Source organism: Tachypleus tridentatus, chromosome 9 (assembly GCF_004210375.1).
Source record: "Tachypleus tridentatus isolate NWPU-2018 chromosome 9, ASM421037v1, whole genome shotgun sequence".
Lineage (NCBI taxonomy): Eukaryota > Metazoa > Arthropoda > Merostomata > Xiphosura > Limulidae > Tachypleus > Tachypleus tridentatus.
In genome coordinates this window covers 131293782-131314967 of record NC_134833.1, presented here as the reverse complement: position 1 = coordinate 131314967, position 21186 = coordinate 131293782, and the positions used below count along the sequence as shown (strand labels likewise).

Below are 21186 nucleotides of genomic sequence, written 5' to 3'. Positions count from 1 at the left end.
CTATTTCGAGTAACTATTGTATATGGGATTAAAATACTTAATACGTTTTTCGGAAGGACAAATGTTGTATTTGATGGTTCACAATTTATTTGTTATACATCAAAAATCAACTAAGATTAGACTTTACAGTTTGTTACGAGCATTTTAAACTTAAAATCTTCAAACCTTCAATTTATAATTGACAAAATACTTTTATCGAGGACACACATTTTAATGAAAAATGATTTCAACAACAGCGAAAGCTTTATTGACATTTCTATAACAATACAAATTTTGTGACAACAATAATGGTATAAAATCGATACAGGTTACCTTCCACAGTGTCTCAAGTATAACGAAAAAAAAGTTTCTAATGGATTTTCGCCCATAAATTTGACGAATGAATGAATTAAACTGATACGAGAGACAAAGGGAATTGTAAAAATTTTCAAACTGGGGTCTGTTCTGTAACAATAAACATATGAACCTGTCTTCATTGGTGAAGAAACCTAAAGTTAGGCGTTAACGTGGAAGAGCTTGCAAGCCGATATGCTTTCGCGGATAATTCTGGGAATGAACTACATACCCAGTCCCCATTCGCAAGACCAAATCAGGAAAACACTTGAGCTATTTTTGTCCTTTGAAAGAAAAGTATTTCGGGTTCCGGCAAGTTTTCTAAATTAGGAAATAGGGCCCCATTACGCCCAAAATATCCAATTTCCTATAATAACAAACACATTTGTAAAGTATTCTGAATCTAAGAATTAAAAAAAACAAACAAACAGGAAAACCCGCTTTCAGTTATATATATACAGGTAAATAACATTAATATATTAAACAAGTTATGGTAATAGTGTTTTATTTACGTGTTACAGGCAGACCCAAGTTAATATTTAAGTTCAACAACTACACGAAATAAATATTATCTACGTGCAATAAATAAAAGGAACAATATGATGCTTAAAATAATATAAAAACAGAACTTTTGTGAACTAAAAAATTATTTGGGTTTAAATGCCCATCATTTAGATGAAATTAATTTCATTCTATCTACATCATTAATATGCAGCAAAATTCCACAGAAAATTTACTGTCATCTTCGCTGGTATTACAAAACATGCATGGGATCTGAACATAGTGAATAAAAAAAGGAATTTCTGTTGAACAAGGCATGCAACAAAAATGTATTCTCAACACGGCTAGCATAGATATTAAAACTTTAAAATACAATAAACTTTAAAATAAAGAACAACGTTTCGACTTTCTTATGTCAACTTCAGGTTAACAAAAACAAGATTTTTTGTTGTTGTTAACCTGAAGATGAACTAAGAAAAATTGTTTTGCACTTTATTTTAATTAAAGTTTCAATACTCACACCAGCCATCTTTAGAATACGTTTTTATTTCACGTGGGTTTCTCGTCATCAGGCATGCAACAGTAAATCGATGGGCAAAATCGTTCATTTTAAAAACATTTTTAATAATACTTCAAAAATTGTTAAGTTATTTCATGAATTCCTTCAGTTTTCGATATTGTTGCATGTTTTCAGATATACAAAAAATGAATTTATTAAACAGATTACATTAACCACAGCAACAAGGCTTAAGAGCTATAAATTTAAATAAACGCACTTGTTAAATTCGTTGTTTTGGACGTTCAGTGTTCCGAGTTGATTTCATGTATTTAAAACATATAAAACGCAGATCATTTTAACAAACACTACAAGAAAACATGCACCAAAAAAACTCGTTACGTTATACTATCAGATTATATTAAAACACGCGTTGAATATACGATGTTTTTAATGTAACGAGGGGACGTAATTTGGTGAGCATGTTTAGTATTGCAATTCACGAAGTAATCTTTTAATCACTAAAGCACAAATGAGCAACAACACTAATAACTTTCAAAACACTATAATAAAAATAACAGAAACATTAAGCCACACAAAACAAATACATGCAAACAGTAAACAAAATTGATTTAGTGTTTCATAGACACAAACAAACAGTCCAATAACAAAATGAAACTTTCACATTTGACTACTAATAGTCCATCTCTATTTTGGAAGTTATTTCATAGCTACGAATTCAGTGAACATTATTCAGCTTCCATTACAAATGTCAGGCAATATTATGTTATTTGTGACGTGCATGTTATGAAGCACTAAAATAAGAATCTGGAATCGGGAACACGAGCACTCTAGTGCTTACTTTCAACTGTCAAACGAGCAGAGGTTTCTGTTTGTCCACTGGTATTGGTGGCTTTGCAGGTATAGATGCCCTCGTCTTCTGGATAAGTTTGTCGAATTACCAGTGAACATGAACCAGTGTCTTGAGCCATCTGAATATAAAAAGGAACATATACAATGTGTCACATACAGTGTTAAAAAATACATACGATTGCTGTGCTCTGTATAGAAACTGAAATAATAAAAAATACGTGGGTCAGTTTAAAACAAAACGTATCACAATTAATTGTCTTAAACAATACGCATGTCCCTCGTTCAAGTCATGTAATGAATTTTTCATTTTACTTGTTTCACAATTTCTATTTTACCAATTTCGAAATGTATTGAATATATGATTTTGATGACCTTGTGCTAGCAGACATGTAGTTGTGAGATCTCCAGTCATCATGTGCCATCCAGAAGTATTGTAGAAGCCAAAGCAGGAGTCTCGGCAGTTTAAAATTTATAATTAAAATAAGAGCAAATTATGAAGCAAAAGTTTATTACGAATTAAAATGTTATTTCATGAAACGTATTATTTTCATTTTAGTTCATAATACTATAGCTGTAAGTTTATCAAAAAACATTCTGTAATTTTCGAGGTGTTTCAAAGCACAATAAATATTATCTAGCTGACAAAAATGATAAACTTAAAGTTATACAATTACCTGAAAATCTCTTGATGGCTTGATCATGGTCCCTTCTTTATACCAAACAATCTGAGGGGTTGGAACCCCAGTAACACTGGTAACAAACCTTGCTGGGGATCCTTCGGGTATTGTGAGGTCAGCTAGTGGACTTAAGGACGGAGGAACTTCTGTCACTTCTGGAGCTATATATAAAGGAAATTATGAAAAAAAATCACCATAAATTAATGACATTCCTGAGATAACTGCTCAGTTAAAAATATGAGCAGTAGGTAAGAAAGTTAATGGCAGATAGTAACTAGTAAACTCAATGACTTTTTCATTTCAATTTTTCATTTCATTTCTGTTTCAATGACCTTATGAAACATAATGGTGAAATATCACTAATATCATGAAATTATAAATGTTGATTTTCGTAGGCTTTGGCTGTTTTTTTGGGTTGTTTTTGTAAAAGCTATTATCATATCATCTATCAGATAAATAGATTAGTAACAACTCTTATCATGAATACATATAAAAATTATTAAAATAATGCCAAACATGATGATATAGAAAGCCATTTAAGGTTTAGGGACGCTACATCGTTTAAACACTTAGAACTCAGAGAAACAATCACATAATATTACTGCAAGTTGGATATAATGATTGGAGTGGTGTTGACAGTATTCATTCTTAAAGATATATGTTTACTAAACATGTAGGCTTTCATCCACAATAAAAACTTAGCCCATTTTTATGTACTCTCATCTTAGTAGAAACGATATTTGTAATATATTAAGAAACATCATTTAGTATATTTGTACAAATATAAATTTTCTCAGCACTAATCACTTAGAAAATCTATCAATCCACAAACTTAAATATATCTATATGTAATTTATAAGGTCTGAAATACAAAATAAAGAAAAATAATAATATGCTTACCAATAACATTTAAGTTAGCACTTGTGGAAACTGTCCCAGTAGAATTAGCAGCTACACATTTGTAGATGCCCTTGTCTTCTGGAAAAGCTTCAGAGATTCGCAGAGAGTAGACTTCTTTCTCAACAGACATGCAAAAGTAGCGAGACTGTTTGATCAAGGTATCTCCTCGGAACCACTTTCCTCGTGGTGCTTTAAAGAATTAAAGAAAAAAAACTTTTGTGAAACACTTACAAAATTTTTTTATGCACAGTATATAATAGTTTGCATTCTACTTAAATCCTATATTTAGGATCAGTTCCCAGCCACTGCCAATACAGAAAATGTCAGAAGATTTGCTGTCTAAATGTAAGTGAGAAACTAATTAGTAATTAACATTTAGTTATTAAAAAATGAAATTAACTTGTAATTACACTTAAGTATGACATAGGCCACCAAACTGACAACTCCCTCGATGTAGTTACCATAAAGTATTTATATTTAAAATGAATGGCCTGCATCACAACATTTCTCAACTATTTGTGATTTATTAAGTTTGTTAAGATAGTGTAGTAGAAAGGTTTTTATATTTCTTTTTAAATAAGAATAAAAAAGGAAATTTTATCACTCTCTTAATTACAAGAAATCCATCAAAACTTCATAAAAAAAGTATTGTAAGCATAATTTCTCCAAAACATTGACCAAATAATTCCCTTTTCTGTAACTTTTATTTTCATATTTTATCCTTTTTAGCAGAAGCCCCATTATTATATTTTTATACTTTGATTTCTTAGTTAGCAACTAACCTGGCGACCCTGAGATTCGACATTTGAAAACTGCTGGCTGTCCTTCATTCACTGTTACAGGTTTTAATGGCTCCAAGAGTTCAGGTGCTTTGACTTCTTTTGGTGCCTCTTTTGGTGAAATGGGTTTATCTTTAGGAACAGTAGCTAAAATAAAAGGTTATTTTAGCTTTTAGTATTTTTATCCTAAATCTCATTTGCTTAAAATAAAAAAATCACTATGTTAAAATCTTACTGCTTCACAGTTTGATCAAAATATACTAATTTTAGATTATGTATGTAACAATGAAAATAACTGCCTTAACATTATTGCCCTACAATAAAGTTTATGAGAAAAAAATACAGAATGTGAATATAACCAATACTTTTCTTGAAACACAATTACTTATAATAGATATAATATTTATACATTGAAATGTCAGTAATTAAGACTCTTGATTCAAGAAAAGTGAAAATCATGAGATAATTCTTTTTTTTAATACCCCCAGTGGCCAGCTAAAAAAACTAAGTTTTAATGCCTGTGGTATGCACAGCACAAATAACAGCTGTTACGTAGCTTTGCATTAAAAAACAACCAACTCAAACCTTTTTTTTAATTCCCATTAAAGAATAATGAAAACTTTGTATTGAAAAGATAAAAGTTTAGGTAATTTTAGCTCTTTCAAAAGTCATAAATGCAAGCTGCACAGTTAATTTACATTTTTAAGTACCATAAACATGACAATGATCTGAAATCTTAAACCCAAATATTCCCCAAACATACTTACGTAACATCAAAGGCAACAAAGTATGTATGACTTAGAAATAACTTCGTAATTTCATGTAATGCCTACTCTAACATTTATCATTTAATCATAATTTTAAATATTTTATTATAACTTAAGGATTACAAAAAACATGTTGGTCCACTTAGACCATCCCATCACCAAAATACATTTTAAATTTAAAATAAAACACTCAGCGAGACCCTTTCTCATTGAAATTAACTACATTCACCACACCTAAAACTGACCCATTTCATAGGCTAAACACCCCATTAAAAAAATAAAACTGTCTTAGCTGAAGATAATTCCTACACTGCCAAACTTTGAAAGTCATAAAAACACTAATACATGTAAAAGTAACTTGTATTAAAACTTTTTTTTTTGCCATACTTGCCAACTCTCATGATTTGGGCAGGAGTTTCTGGAATTTGGGTCTTTGACCTGACCAGTAGATTAGATTGGTTTTTAAAAATTGGTAATTTCCATAAGTTTGTATAACTATAATTCATTTTTAATTAACTACTGGTTTTGCTACAGAGAGCAATCAACTGACTGAAGTTTACCAGGAAATTTTTAATGGACAAAAAAGTTAATTACATTTATGCAAATTGGTTGGTTTCCAGAAAAAAACAACAACTTGTGTACAATGTACATGTCTATGGTTGGTAGAAATGACGAATTTTTAAAACCCGATCACTAGATCAGGTCAAAGGTCCAAAGTCAGGAAACTTTGAACCAAAACACACTTGTTAGCTCTCACAATAAGGTGGAAGTTTCCTGACTTTGGACCTTTGTCCTGATCTAGTGATCGGGTTTTAAAAATTCGTCATTAAGTTTAACCTGTAAACAAAAGTAAAGTATTCTTAACTAACACAATATCCATGTTTAAAGTAGTTTTAAAAGATGTGGACAGATACCTTCAACATTTACTTGGGCTTGACAGCGACCTTCTCCTACTTTATTGAGAGCCACACATTCATAAGTACCAGTATCTTCAGGGGCAGCTTCAAGAATTAAAAGTGTGCACAAATCATCTTCTTCTAGCATCTTGTGGGTTATGTCAGGAAGTACTTTCTTTCCATTCTGCAAAAATATTATTCATGTCCAATCAGTCTTAAAAGAATTGAGAATGAGAAAGTATAAAGTGTTTGTGTATGTTAACAAAAACTATTCTAGGCCTTTTTTTTTTAAAGTCATGAAAATAATCCACTTCTAGTTTATATCATTGATCCAGGTGGGTTATTTAGAGCTAACTGTGATAGGTCCAGAGCCAGTTTTAATAAATGTGCAATTCCATTATGCAAAGTTCGAAAAACTGTCATAAAAATATATTTTTATTAAGGCTCAAACTAAGTGATTAGTTTATAACTTATATTAAACAACTGTAATAGCAAATGTAAAAAAACCAAAAAACAATTTTTTCATTTGTGTGGAACAGCACGAGACCTGAAGCAGACACTTTTGTATGTACTTAAGGTACTTGTTCAACAGCCTTTTTTATAAACAAACTATTTGTTTTCCAGTAAAGTGTATTTAAGGTACTTCTTGAAGAGCCTTTTTTATAAACAAACTGTTTGTTTTCTAGTAAAGATTACTAAACCGTAAGTCTTTAAACTTTGTGTAAACTTGTTTACTAGATTAGACAAAATCATGTTTTCAAATTACAGTCACTTGCTGTTTTGTTTCTTCATTCTAAACTATGTTGAACATTACGTGAAGAAAGGAGTAATTTAATTTCAATATTTTTTACTAGAAGTAAACATTATTAAGATAAAGGCAATCTTTCTACATATTTTTATCACTATTAAATGGCATATTTTCTTAAATACTCAGTGAACTATAAAATCACCTTTAACCAGTATATATCTAATGGTTTGGATCCAGAAACACGAGCATCTAGCCGTACCAACTGACCAGACTTGGCAGAGGTTTCCTGAAGTGTTTTAGTGAAACTTGGAGGCACAAGACCCCTTATTTCCTCTTTCCTCTCTGGAAAAAAAGTCATGTTCAAAATTCAGAAAGCTATAAAATCATAGTAAAAACAAGAAACACATTAACGTTTTCTGTCACTGCTGGTGAAATACATTTCTTTGTACAGGATAAGTGAAGGCTGAAACATCTTCCAAAACTTTCACTTAGAAGAATCCTTTATTCATTTAACTAATTTTATGATTCTATTTTTTTCTTAAATGTCATGCATGTCTTCCTTATTATAACCAATAATTCAAACACTTGATATTACTGGTTATGTAACTTGCTATCTTCCAGGTTCTTAGATTTTCTATAAGTGTCATGAATGTGTGCTGTAAGTTTTTTCAGAGGTAGTATTTGAACCAAAATTGCAATAAACAAAAAATACCAAGATGAAGAATATTCACAATCACTTTCAAATACCATTCAACAGCTACTGATGAGGAGACTTTTCATATAGTATTCCATAAAAAAAAAAGCACACCACAACAGTGTATATAACCTCCAATCACATCAATTCTACTTTACATTTAATAATGAACTTTAACATTTTTGTAATAACTTATCACTCTTCTTGTCTTCCTATTAAAAAACAGAATAAAGAACTACTTTTCCAATATTCAATTTTTGGAAATTTGTTTAATTTTGATATCTAATTATAAGTAGAACTCAAGTATGAAACACTAGATTGATATTACATGTTGAAGAGTTACCACAATAGCTTTGATGATAATTGTCAATAAAAATAAAACTATAATTCAGTTTAGTTCCTTCATCATACCTTCAACAACTAAATTGCTGGATGATTTAGCAGTGCCTCCTCTGTTTTCTGCCTTGACACTGAATATGCCACTGTCTTCTAAGTAAACTTCCCGAATTGTAAGTGTGGAAGTATTATCAGTTGTACTGACCTACAAGAAAATAATGGTATATACAAATCAATAAATATAAGTAGCTAAAAGAAGACATAATTTAAGAACAAAAAACAAATTAAAATTAAAATCTATGATACATTAGTCCATTTTCTACAAAGATACTAACTATGATTAAGCTAGTTTATATTCATACCAGAAAGATTATATAGATATATATTATGGTTCAGTTATGTGCATAATACCATATACTCATTGTCGTCAATGTGTATTTTATCAAAGGTATTACAGTTTAAACTTACAGGGGACAATTCCATAATCATTATAATATACTAAAGTGAAGGTTTAACTGTCTCTTAATGAATAGTTTCTTTTTTGACTAATGATATAGAAGATTGTTGTTTATTTATTGTTTGTAGTTAAACATAAAACTACAGAATAGGCTATCTGTGTTCTGTCCATGCTGGGTACTGAAAGCCAGTTTCTAGCATTGTAAGTTCACACACACATACCACCATGTGACTGAGGGGAAATATAGAAGAAGTAAGATTTTAAAATTTTTCTACATAATTTTATCTATATAAACACTGAATTAAGTGTTGAAAGATTTCAGGTCCTTAAATTATATGCAAAATAATTAAATACTCGTACACAAGTCAGTGTCCAAATTTAAGCATACCATGAAGTCCTGAGAAGAGGTGATGGGGAAGTTCTCCCTGTACCATGTGATGGTTGGGATTGGTGTACCGGTAAAAATACATTCAAACTGGGCAGATTCTCCCTCAAATGCTCGGCAGGGTTGAATCTTCTTGGTAAAAACTGGAGGTTTTGTTTCAGGCTGTGAAGAAAGAAAAGTTGTGAAAATAAATATTAATCAAATCTTTGTTTTAGTGGAAAGAAATTTGTCTTGAGACCATTTAATTTTATCCACTCATAATGTTCATCTTCTGCAAACTGTTCTGTCCTTGATGATACCTCTACTTTATACATGGAATACTTCAAACACACACTAATACATATGAGAGTAATAATGACTTGAAATTACTTCTTATTCTGTACTAAGCATAAACAGAATTGATGAAAGACTGAGTCTTCATGGGATTTATCCTCAAATTTGGATGAAGTCTAGTGTGAAAAAACTTGCAAAGTGGAACTCAAGTCAACATTCCTACCAATTTAACAGGCGATTGAATGAATAGAAATTGGATAACTCTCTTGACTAAAGAACTTCATAGAAATTCAATTTTCACTTCTCAACTAAAAACATGTTATATATGACTTGAAATTCAGTTAGTTGAAGGAATGCATTTCTAAGTAAATAGAATACAACAGGTTTAAATATTTTCACACCTATCTTGCATTATACAGAGAGAACTCATAACAAGAAAATTACTGTTTGCTTGTATATTACCTAGATAGATCTCATATCACTCTTCTCCAAAATTTCTTCCTGATAATCAATAGCTAACAATTAAATGTCATAATACACATAGCTTCTATTTCAATAGCTTTCTTAATATAAAAAGAGACCTTAGAAATAAATTTCATTACATAATTTCTATTTTGATGGCTTCCTTAATTCATAAGAAATCATATTTTCATTTAACTAATTTCTATCTATATCCAATTATTTCTGGACAAGAACCTGTCTGCATGTGAACCAATCTTGTTTCATGGTATATGAAGAACATACCACTAAGCCTATGACCTTCCTCTCCTGAGTGACACCCTTGTGTTCTTGTTCCATAGTTTCAGTCAGAGTTTTGTGACGAGTGACCTCCCATTGTCCCTTCACTTCCTTTTGAATCTGTTTTTGCTTAGATACATGTACCTCCTTGCCATGAACAATTGTTTCAGGAAAGGTAGGAGGTTGGACTGCATGATCTCTGTAAGATAAAACTCAAAGTTTTAGTTACATGTTACAAAAGAAAGGTAACAATAAAGTTTAGTATCATGGATTTTGTTACAACAGATATAACAATTTTGATCACCACAATCATACACACTAATAGTAATTTATCCACATATTCTAGTAATTGCATTCTTTCAAAAATAGCAAAGAAAATAGATTTTAATGAACAATAACGACTGCATTCCTTAATATCTATGCTGCATCTGTTGTCTCTTATTAAATTTATTTATTCAGAATATTCTAACATACTAACTTTCTAAAAATAAAAACATCTTTTGTATCAAACCTACTATCTTTGATAAAGAATTAAATAATAAAGTTGCTAGTGTTTACACTAGCAAACAACAAACTGCTTTAACATATGGGTAAATATATATATATATATATATGTCATTTGGAAAATATAGGATATTAGTGTGTTTTACTTGGCATTGTTCTTAATAAGCTATAAAGTATTCTAAAAAACTAGATAAATAAGTTTTCATGTTTCTTGAGTATGTAATTAGCAAAATAAAAATACTTGATTGTACAATTTTCTGAAAAAAAATTACAAACTTTAAACACTTTGTGAACTACACACCACTAGTGAGTTATATTGACAATATTTGCATAGCCTTGTGGTAATTCATTTGTAGCCAGTTAATTAAAATATTCTAGAGTTCTAATTTAGAACACACTAAACATGGTCAATATCACACACTCAATTCAGCCTTAGCTTTTGTTTGCTGTAATAAAAATCCATCACAGAAGCTATCTCCTGTTTCATAGGATAGTTTTATTGTGTCCTATATCAAAGATACCTATGGATTCCTATTTGCGATTAGTAAGCTATGGATAGAAAATGTGGATCATGAGAGACGTTAACTTTTGCTTTGAAAGGGCCAAGAAATACTGTAAAGTGCTGTGTTTTTCTATAGATTATTTATTGTATTTGCTATATTTTAATTTCAGTTTTCAAATTCATTTCAATTTTATCATTTTAAACATGCAAGACAAATGAAGTAACTGTTCACTATAGAATAAACATTAAATAATTATGTTCATCAAAATTGTTTATTTTCCCTCTTTTGTACTTGTTATTACATAAACACTCCATCTGGTCAAGCATATGAGCTTCTGATATATAGAAAAAAGATGGTTATTTCTCGTTATTTCTCTAAGCCATTAGTATCTGAATCATTGTTATTACAGCAGCAAAATATATTGTTAACAACCAGATACTTGCTTGAATGAGAAGAAAACATGGTTTCTTTAAAATAATTTGAAACTTTAGCACTGCCATTAAACTAAGAAACATTTCTTCAATAAAGATGTCCAAATGGGACTTACAAACAAGTCATGCACGAGTAACACTTACAAGTCATGCACAAGTAATACTTACACTTTGTCTTTATATGTTCTGGTAATCCAGGGTACCAGAGGTGGTTGTTCCTCTATTTTCTTTTCACTTGTGGTACTGTCAATCTAATGTAATTCAAAACAAATAGTGACCTACAAACAGAATAGTTACTGATGACATGTACACTTAAACTTTACAAGCAAGACCATCCAACTACTTTCACAAGACAAAAAATAATTAAAAAATGTTTTGACTTTCAAAAACAATATTTAAAAAAGACACCTTATAGAATAGATTAAGATTTCCATGAGAAGTTCTCTTTTAACTTTATAGTTAAAATTCACTTTAATAAGTTATATATACATATTCAACAATTCAAAACTGCATAAAGAACTTAAAGCTCTATCATATGCATATTTATGCCACTTTTGTTGGCAGGAATATATTATACAAATTTTTGTGGGCATATATAAAAGTATGATTCAAAATCATTAAATAGATTTGGTGCAAATGAAAGAGAAAAGTTAAAAAGTCCAAGTCACATCAAAGGTTGATTATTTAATGATTACAGTTTTAGCATTCTTACATACTAGTTAATAACAGTGTTTCTTGTCATTTGTTATATTGAACTGGATTTATTAATTTATAAGTTATTTTTAGTTCTGTTCTGCACAGTTAACTTATTTGTGATGAGAGGTTATTAATAAAAAATTAAGTACAATTCTAACAATTAAAGTATGTATACAGCTTGGTCTTCACCACTGATGGTCCATGTCATAAGCACTCTGTTGGCCTGTTTTAGACAGCTGCGCAGCTAGGGTTTTCAGCGTCCGGGAACAAAGTCAGTTTTTCCACCCCCTCGTGACAAAATGTAAGCCATAAATCCTAATTACGAGGTCTGTTCAAAAAATACGCGGACTGACGTCATAAAACAAAATGTACTTTATTTAGAAGTTCCAAGTCTGGGACCCCTTCAAAGTACTCACCTCCCCAACGCACACACTTATCCCAACGGTGTTTCCACTTGTTGAAACAGTCCTGGTACGCTTCTTTTGTAATGTCCTCCAGCTCCTTCGTCGCATTTTCCTTAATCTCGGGAATCGTCTCAAATCTTCTTCATTTCAAGGGTCTTTTGCGTTTGGAGAACAAGACAAAATCGCAAGGAGCAAGGTCAGGTGAGTAGGGGGGTGGGGAAGAACAGTGATCAAGTGTTTGGCCAAAAACTCATGAGTTCTGAGGGCTGAATTTCGCAGCAACGCGGTGCATCTTCAATTTTTCGGTCAAAATCTCGTAACAAGATCCAACTGATATCCCACACTCTTCAGCAAGCTCCTTGACAGTCAGACGTCGATTTGCCCGCACCAGGGTGTTGATTTTGTCGACGTGTGGGTCGTCAGTTGACGTGGAAGGACGTCCAGGACGCTCATCATCTTCAATGGACTATCGACCATCCTTAAAACGTTCATGCCACTTTAAACATGCCGTACGCTTCATAGCAACATCACCGTAAGCCGTGTTAAGCATAGCAAAAGTTTCAGTCGCAGATTTTCCAAGTTTAACACAAAATTTCACAGCAAGTCGTTGTTCCTTCAGGTCATTCATTCTGAAATCCGCCAAACGCACAAATCACTTAAAACCGCGTAGCTAATACACAAATGAAGATATCTGCAATCGGGAAATGGCATAGTAATCAGCTGATCTGTGCGAACCTAGCAACACCAAGCGGATTCCCCTGGAACCAACTGGAGCCGCGCAATTCAAACAGTCCGCGTATTTTTTGAACAGCCCTCATATGTAACATCAATTTGGTGCCCCCCACCCGGGGACAGATGTACCCCCTTGCCCGCCCTAGCTATGCCACTGGTTTTAGAGCAAAGCCACATTGGGCAATCTGCAGTGACTATGTAGGGAACTGAATCCCAGATTTCAGTGTTATGAGTTTATAGACTTACTGCTGTCCCATCAGGGAACAATATTAGTATTGTAGTGCATAAATTACAAAAGAACAATATATAATGATAACTGACAAAAAATTAGCTTGCAAAAAATAAAATTACTTGTTACATTACTATACATTCATTACACTCTGTAAGTTTTCCAAGATATTCAAAACACATATTTTTTTTTTATAAGAGATGTTTGAAAATTACATGCACAATATCAGTCTCATAACTTTAAATGATTAATTAAATAACAATGTTATGGCATTTTGTAATAGATGTATTACCACAAATCATTTTACTAGTTTTTTTCTTATATTCACACAACTCTGGTAATTAATAAAGTTAATCACTTACAGGAAATGCATCAGTTTTGTATTTCTTAACTTCAGGCTGGACTTTCTTTGTATCTTCTTCTAATCTCTGTTTCACTTTTACTCGTTCTCCTACAATAGAAACAGAAACAAATATTTGAAAATTATTTTAAGCATTACTGGGTTCAGACATAAATTACTTACAAAATTCATTTTGACATTGAACAATACTGTTTTAATTAATTGCTAAAAATATACACACAAGTATTAAAACTTATTTAATCTTTCTGATATAATATACAGATGTAGTTGATAAATGTGAAGGATATGCTGCTGATTTACAAAAGGATTGAGATCATTTAGTGAGTTAGGCAAATAAATGACAGAAGAGTATTAATTATAATAAATAAAAGAGTGAACGTGGGTTATCATAACTTGAATTATAAGTATAAATTGGATGGGAATAGCATTAACAATGTTACAAAAGAAAGAAATTTTGGTGTAATAGTCCATCAGTATCTAAAGCCATCCAAAACAGTGTGATGTTACTAGTGGTAGGCCAAATAGGATTTTCGGTTGTATCTACAGAAATATTCAATACAAGTCTAAAGAGGTTATAATTTCACTGTACAGGTCACTGGTTAGGCCACATTTGAAGTATTTCATTCAGCCTTGGGCTCCTTACGTTAGGAAATGCATTGTATTGTTGGAAAGGATTCAGAGAATGGTTAATATAATGGTGACTGGAATGGAGAGGATGTCTTATAAAAAGAGGCTAAACTTTTTCAAACTGTTTTCTCTTGAAAAGAGAAGAGTTAGGATGATTCTGAGATGTTTAAGAGAGTAACGAGGACTGATAGTGTTGATACATCTTTTTCATATTTAACAGTTAGAATAGTAGGTCTAGTGGACACAAGTATAAATTCTGGCAATGTAGGAGTCATCTTCAGCTGAGACAGTTTTATTTTTCTAACAGGGTGGATGGCCCTTGTAAAGGGTTGCCTTCAGATATTGTAGAGCCAGTAAATTTAAATCAATTTAAGAAAGAAAGCTTGCTAAGTATATGAATAATAAGGGCTGACTTTAAAGTTGTTGTTTTTTAAGTTAATTTAGTTTAGAGTATGGAACAGCCAAGATGAACCAATAGATCCCATGTTTTCTCAGGACATTATGTTATGTTAAATCAAAATATATCACAAATATTTTACTCATAAGTTATGAATGGTTGAAAACTTCCCTGTTATAAAATTCAAATATTATCACTTGATAAGAAAACTGTTATGAACATATGCAGCACATAAGTTAAAAGCAAAAGCTTGTTATTCAAAGAAATTCACCTAGACTACTTTCTCAATGTTTAGTTTTAGTTGGATGAAGCTTTTCAAGGTAAACTGTATTGGTTTTAAAATTTAAAGGACTTCATTTTATGGAAGTGGACAATAAATTGAGTTTTCTGTTGATTATTTTAAAAAAGCTATGCTGTTGGTTTATCTGTCACTAATGTGAAGTTTGAAGCTAAGGTTCTATTTACTACCACAATATTAATATGCCACCAGAATATTAAATCTTTAAAATCTACCCCATCTAATCATTACTATAATGCTGACTGTATAATTAGTTGGAAGCAACAAAAAAATTCAAACTATTATTATGTTAACATTATTATAACACTGTTTATACCACTAGCTGGAATAAACAACAAATCAACAATATTGTTATGTTAATATTATTATAACACTGTTTATACCACCAGCTGGAATCAAAAACAAATAAACGATATTGTTAACATTATTATAACACTGTCTATACCATCAAGTGGACTCTATAAAAATCCACACTATTGTTATGTTAACATTATTATAACACTGCCTATACCATTAGCCAGAACCACCAACAGCTGCACACTACTGTTATCTAAGCATCACTATAAAACTCACCATACCATCAATCAGTATTAACAACAAATCCATATCACTGTTATCCACATATTACTATAATACTGTCTATAACATCATTTGGAATCAACAGCAAATCCCCAACCCTACTTTTGACACATTAACAGTAATCATATCTTCCATTGAAACCAACCATAAGTCCATACCACTGTTATTTAAGTATTACTATAATGTTAGCCATACCATCAGCTAGAATTAATAATAAACCAATGCCACTTTTATCCAAATGTTACTATAACATTGACCATACCATCAACTGGAATCAACAACATACCTACAGCACTGCATACCATTAGAAACTATAAAAACTAAAAGAAGAATCTTCATAAAAGTCCATCATCCCACTCTCAGCTGTAACCAAAGCCTAGACTTTAATAAAACTTGAATATTTGTTCTTCACAAACACACCACCACTCAGTAGAAATCACAAACTGGAGTTTCCAAACTACACTTGTATACTCCACAAGTAACACAACTATACTAATGACATCACGTACCAAACTGTCGTTTGGTAAACAATGTACATTTTTCATAAGAAATGATTATGCACAAAAGTAATTAGACCCACCTTCAGTCTCATGTGTCTTCCAGACATCAACTTTAGTTCCACCAGGTGTTAGTTTTTCTTCAAAAACTTTATGAAGTTCAGTTTCTTTTCGATCTTTCTGATAACGTTTTACTTCTGAATCGTACCAAGCTATACGAATAAATATTAATAGGTTATGTCTAATTACACAATTACTTATAGAGTTTTACAAGTTCTTATAAACTAACAACTCTGAAAAATCTGAATGTAACATATCTTCTGTAAAATATATTTAATTACAGAAATATGACTGCCAATTGCTTATGGTGTCTTTGTGTATTTGATACCTCGTGAGACATTACTCTCACTTGTAATATGAACATGTGGAATCTCATCAAAGCAAAAAATGTGAAGAAAATTTTAGACCAATTAAAAGTTAACTAATACTTGTCATTTTTATTAATAAAATAATATCATACTGTACCTAAATATTTCAGCATAGAAATTAATGTCTTCTGTTAGAAACAATGATGAAATAAATAGAATAAAAAATTACACAACTAAGAGCTAGAGCTCTTAGAAAAAGCCATTTCATCAATTATTTATCATTCTTTGTTTTAGCCTTACAATACTTACTTATTTTATTTTTATAACAACTATTTATTTTCATATTTATTAAAAATAATGCAATGCCATTTATGTTTGCAGTGGAGCATTTACAAAATATAGACTATTACAAAAGAGTTAGTTTACAATTAAGACTTTGATGTAAGTGTCATCTACTAGTAGCAATCACAAGTACTTTCGCACAAATACCCAAAGAGGTTAGTTAAAACCACTTACGTTTAGGAGAATGTTTCAAAACAGCACGATAATCATCAAACCGTGGTTTGACTTCCAGGGTAGTCCAACAGTAGGCCTGACCTAAAGCATTACGTGCAATGACCTCAACCTTTCCTTGATCATACTGTCTGCTCTTAGGAATGTCAAGATGGAAGATACCATCGTATGTTAACCTATATCGGGATCCCTTTAAAGCATATTAACAAATAATGAGTACTTTGTTCATTTTAAAATAATTTTTTGATAGGTTTCAATAAATATTTTGAAATCCTTCAATTTGATATTAGTCTGGATTTTTAAAGTTTATAGATTTAGATATTGGTAAATTTATTCTTTTACTTACGTCAAAAATCTTTAATGATGAAACAAAATGTTGTTTCACATACATTATAAACTAAAAACATTACATTACTAATATGTAATTAAATATTTTAGAACTAAATAATATAAGTTATCAATGCTATATGAGAATGTTTTATAAATGAAACTTATAGTATAAACAGTAGTACGTCAGCCAAAACTACAACACTGATATAAGTAGGAAAGTTTTGAAATGAATGACTTACATTGACTACAGTCTGTCCATTCAGGATCCACATCAATCGAGGACGAGGATTTCCTGTTACTCTGCACTGAAATTTGGCCCAGTCACCTTCCAGCACCACTTGTGGTTCTGGTTTCATTACAAACATTGGTGCTGTTTTCTCTTGAGGCATTTCTTCAATATCATCGACCCTAGGATATTGTTGTGCATGTGGCATTACTTTATATGGTTTTATTTAGTTTAATGGTAAATATCTTTGCATAATGAAATGTGTTACTTCTTAAAAGATTTGTAGTTGCTATATAAAAACAGATAGTGATAAATAGATAAAGCAACCGTTTTAATTTTAACATCTGATTGAAAAAAGACATAGCATTATCCTTATCTTGAGTGATTTGTTAGAATTTCTGAATTTTAATTGACTTCTATTCTGTTAAATATAAAGTCTAATACCAAATTGCTTGTATCATTTTGAGTGTTAACTATTCTTCTAATATTGCATACATACCTTAAAAAAGTCTTTATGAAAAAAATAGCTTCATATTCAGATTCATTGTCTTTAACATACAGAAATACTGGTGATGATATAATTATTTTTAATAATCACAGTATCAATAATTATACTGCTACCATAATACTAAACTAGAATCATAAAACACAACAATATCTAATACTTCAATCATTAAATAGACTTAAAAATATCCAATATTTTTATTCACAGAATATTTCTGATGAATGTTTAGAATTTTCCTCCCACATATATGGACCTCCATCATCTAATACTAATATTCTCTAATCTTTACAAAAAGTTTATTAATTTCTAAGTTACTTGCATGTTACAGAAGCTGGAGTACTTCCTTTCTAACATAGACCATGTAGTTAGACGACTTAAGCATTATGGTTCTCCACACCATAATTTATAAAACATACTTGAAATGTTTCACAGTAACTATTATATAATATTGTTAAAAGTTCAAATGCAATAATTTTAAAGAAATTTTTTACCAAATGTCAAAAGCTAACAGAGCAAAATAGTAAGTTTTATTAACATAGCAATTAAGTCATGCTTGTTTTGGCTTTTAGCACATTTCAAAGTAATCTTCAGTGACTTAGCATATGCCTGTTAGATACTATATGAAAGGTTCAGCATATACTCAGTTTTGTTAAGGTAATCGATACCTACATATTTACTGGATGGAGGACTCAGTCAGAATACAGAAGGATCTGGGGACCCTTGTGTTAAAAAAGTTTGAGAATCTCCAAGATTGAATACATATGTATTCCAAAGATTATATACACAAATAAGCACTGTTTTGTTTCAAACTTTGGCAGAATTTATTATCCATTATAAAAACATTGATAACAACATAACCTTACCTCTGCCATGCAGCTTCCATTTCTGCTATTTTTTGGACGCCACCTTCCATCTTTTTAGGCAGCTGGGTTCGATAGATAAGAGATGGCTTGCCTAAAGTGAAAAAGATTTTCAGTACTTGTTGTTTCAAAACAACGGAAATAAAACAAACCTTACAAATTAGGAATGAAACATTTTTCTAAATGAATTATTCAAGTGAAAATTTGTATTCTACATACTGTCCATATTTTTCAGTACATTTCATCTATTTTCTGTGTGTTAAAATTATCTAATATCAACCTGAATGAACAGTTGTTTCTATGCACAAAACTTTATAAGCTAAGTTAAAAAAAATCATAGAAAATATTACATTTATTCATTCCATTTTATCATAACTACAGATAACATAAAAAGCTCTTCTCCCATAGACAATAATTAATTAATAATAATAGACCACAAGTTCCTGTTAGTATGTTGTTCCATTTGGTTTCTTTACCTTTACACTTCAAAGTAGATTTTGTTACATCTTCTCCTAAATCATTAAAGGCTCTTGCCATATACTCCCCACAGTCCTCAGGGTAAACGTAAAGTACATCCAGTGCTACAAAGCCAAAGTCGTGGGTTGTCTTAAACTTATGACCTGTTCAAATACAAAAAAGAATATGTCAATTATATCAATTTTGTTTATTCTTGATGTATTTTACCAAACACATCAACTTGTTGTGAAAAAATGAAATGTGTTACTTAAGGCATACAGCTATCTAAACTAATATAGAACCTTACTACCAATAAATCATATTTCTATCACTTGCCACATTTTCTTTGCTAAGAGCATTTCCATCTTAGTTAAGTTAATCAGGCTTTCAGCAAACAGTATACTTTATGCTATGATCTAGCAATTGCCTATTAATGTCATAAATTCTAATTAAGAGATTATGTTACTCTGACGAAGCACTTGTCATTATGAACATATATATTCTCATTTATTATACTCAGATAAACAAACGTAGCATAACTCAATGCAATATTTAGACTTTAAAAAGTGTTGACTTCACAGATTATAACCATTATGAGCTAATCTTGCAGTCATTAAAATTTTCTTATTACTATGGGTTATTTGTGAAAACATACCAGATCGTAAAGGCTGGCCATTATGGTACCATTCTACCCGAAGCTTGGGGTCATTGATGGGTTCAAGGCGACATTCAAAGTGAGCACTGTCTCCTTCATTCAGATTTTCCTGAGGTTGTATATGTGTGATAAAGTGGGGAGGTTGAAGAGTAATCTCTTCCACAGGTTCCTCCAGCATGGATGGATATTCTAGTTCCCGTAGTTTGTCAGCAGACATACCCTCAGGGAGCTGGCTTTCTATGATGATATCTCGTTTACCTGACAACATTTCACTACCTCATTAATCAACATAAAAGCCTAAAATTAAAACCACATTTAACCACTCCAATATTTATAATACAATGAATTAAAACATTAACTAGGCATTATCTGTTCTTTTTATACATGCATAAACTTATGAAATAAATAGAGAGGGTACAAAAATAGAAACATTGAAGAATCTTACAGTATTTAATATATATATTTTTTTAAATTCAGATAAAATACAAATTCTTTTTTATTAATTCAATATATAAAATAAGATGCTTGCAGGAGGAAAAAGAGCCACTCAATTTCTAAAGTATTATATTTAGTATATTTCAGTTTAGACTTTAAACATTAACATTCAACCAGGATTTCAGATGCTTACTCTTAACTTTCAGCACTGCTTTTGTAGAGTCCGTTCCACACTTATTGATGGCTTGGCAAACATATTCACCAGCATCTCGTGGAAACAACCAATCAATCTCCAACACAACAAAGCCAAAGTCATTTATGGTGTGAACTCGAGAACCTAAAAAAAACATGGTTTTATGCCAAATATGCACTAATTCTTTAAACCTTTATATAGTTCTAACTTTCACACTTAATTTTAGTTCTGTATATCAAATGCAGTTAGTACTTTAATATTATCTTTATATCCCTTAAATAGTTTATGCATTTAAAAACGTATAAGGTCCTATTTAACATTATACTGAACAAGAAAAAATAAAGCATTTGGGCAAAATACAAATTAAACAAAACAAGGAATTTGTTTTGATCGATGAAAATGAATATCACATGATATTTCTGGATTGTCTAATTAACCATCTTACAAGTAATAAAATTATATCTTAAATAAGTAATATTCTATTTAAGTTACATTTTTCTTTTTGACTTGATTATTATCATGTTTCAATACATT

General features: G+C 30.8%; 1 protein-coding gene across 1 annotated transcript in view; it reads right to left on the bottom strand.

The window, feature by feature from the left end:
* Positions 1–21186, bottom strand: part of LOC143227488 (uncharacterized) — a 457070-nt gene that overhangs the window by 113492 nt on the left and 322392 nt on the right. Inside the window, 18 exon segments of the mRNA XM_076458930.1 lie at positions 2193–2322; positions 2878–3041; positions 3781–3969; positions 4563–4706; positions 6241–6406; positions 7173–7312; positions 8076–8205; positions 8846–9004; positions 9860–10052; positions 11460–11542; positions 13715–13803; positions 16195–16323; positions 16996–17182; positions 17562–17730; positions 18917–19007; positions 19390–19533; positions 20025–20282; positions 20653–20796. Of these exon segments, the coding sequence (XP_076315045.1) occupies positions 2193–2322; positions 2878–3041; positions 3781–3969; positions 4563–4706; positions 6241–6406; positions 7173–7312; positions 8076–8205; positions 8846–9004; positions 9860–10052; positions 11460–11542; positions 13715–13803; positions 16195–16323; positions 16996–17182; positions 17562–17730; positions 18917–19007; positions 19390–19533; positions 20025–20282; positions 20653–20796 (2709 nt within the window).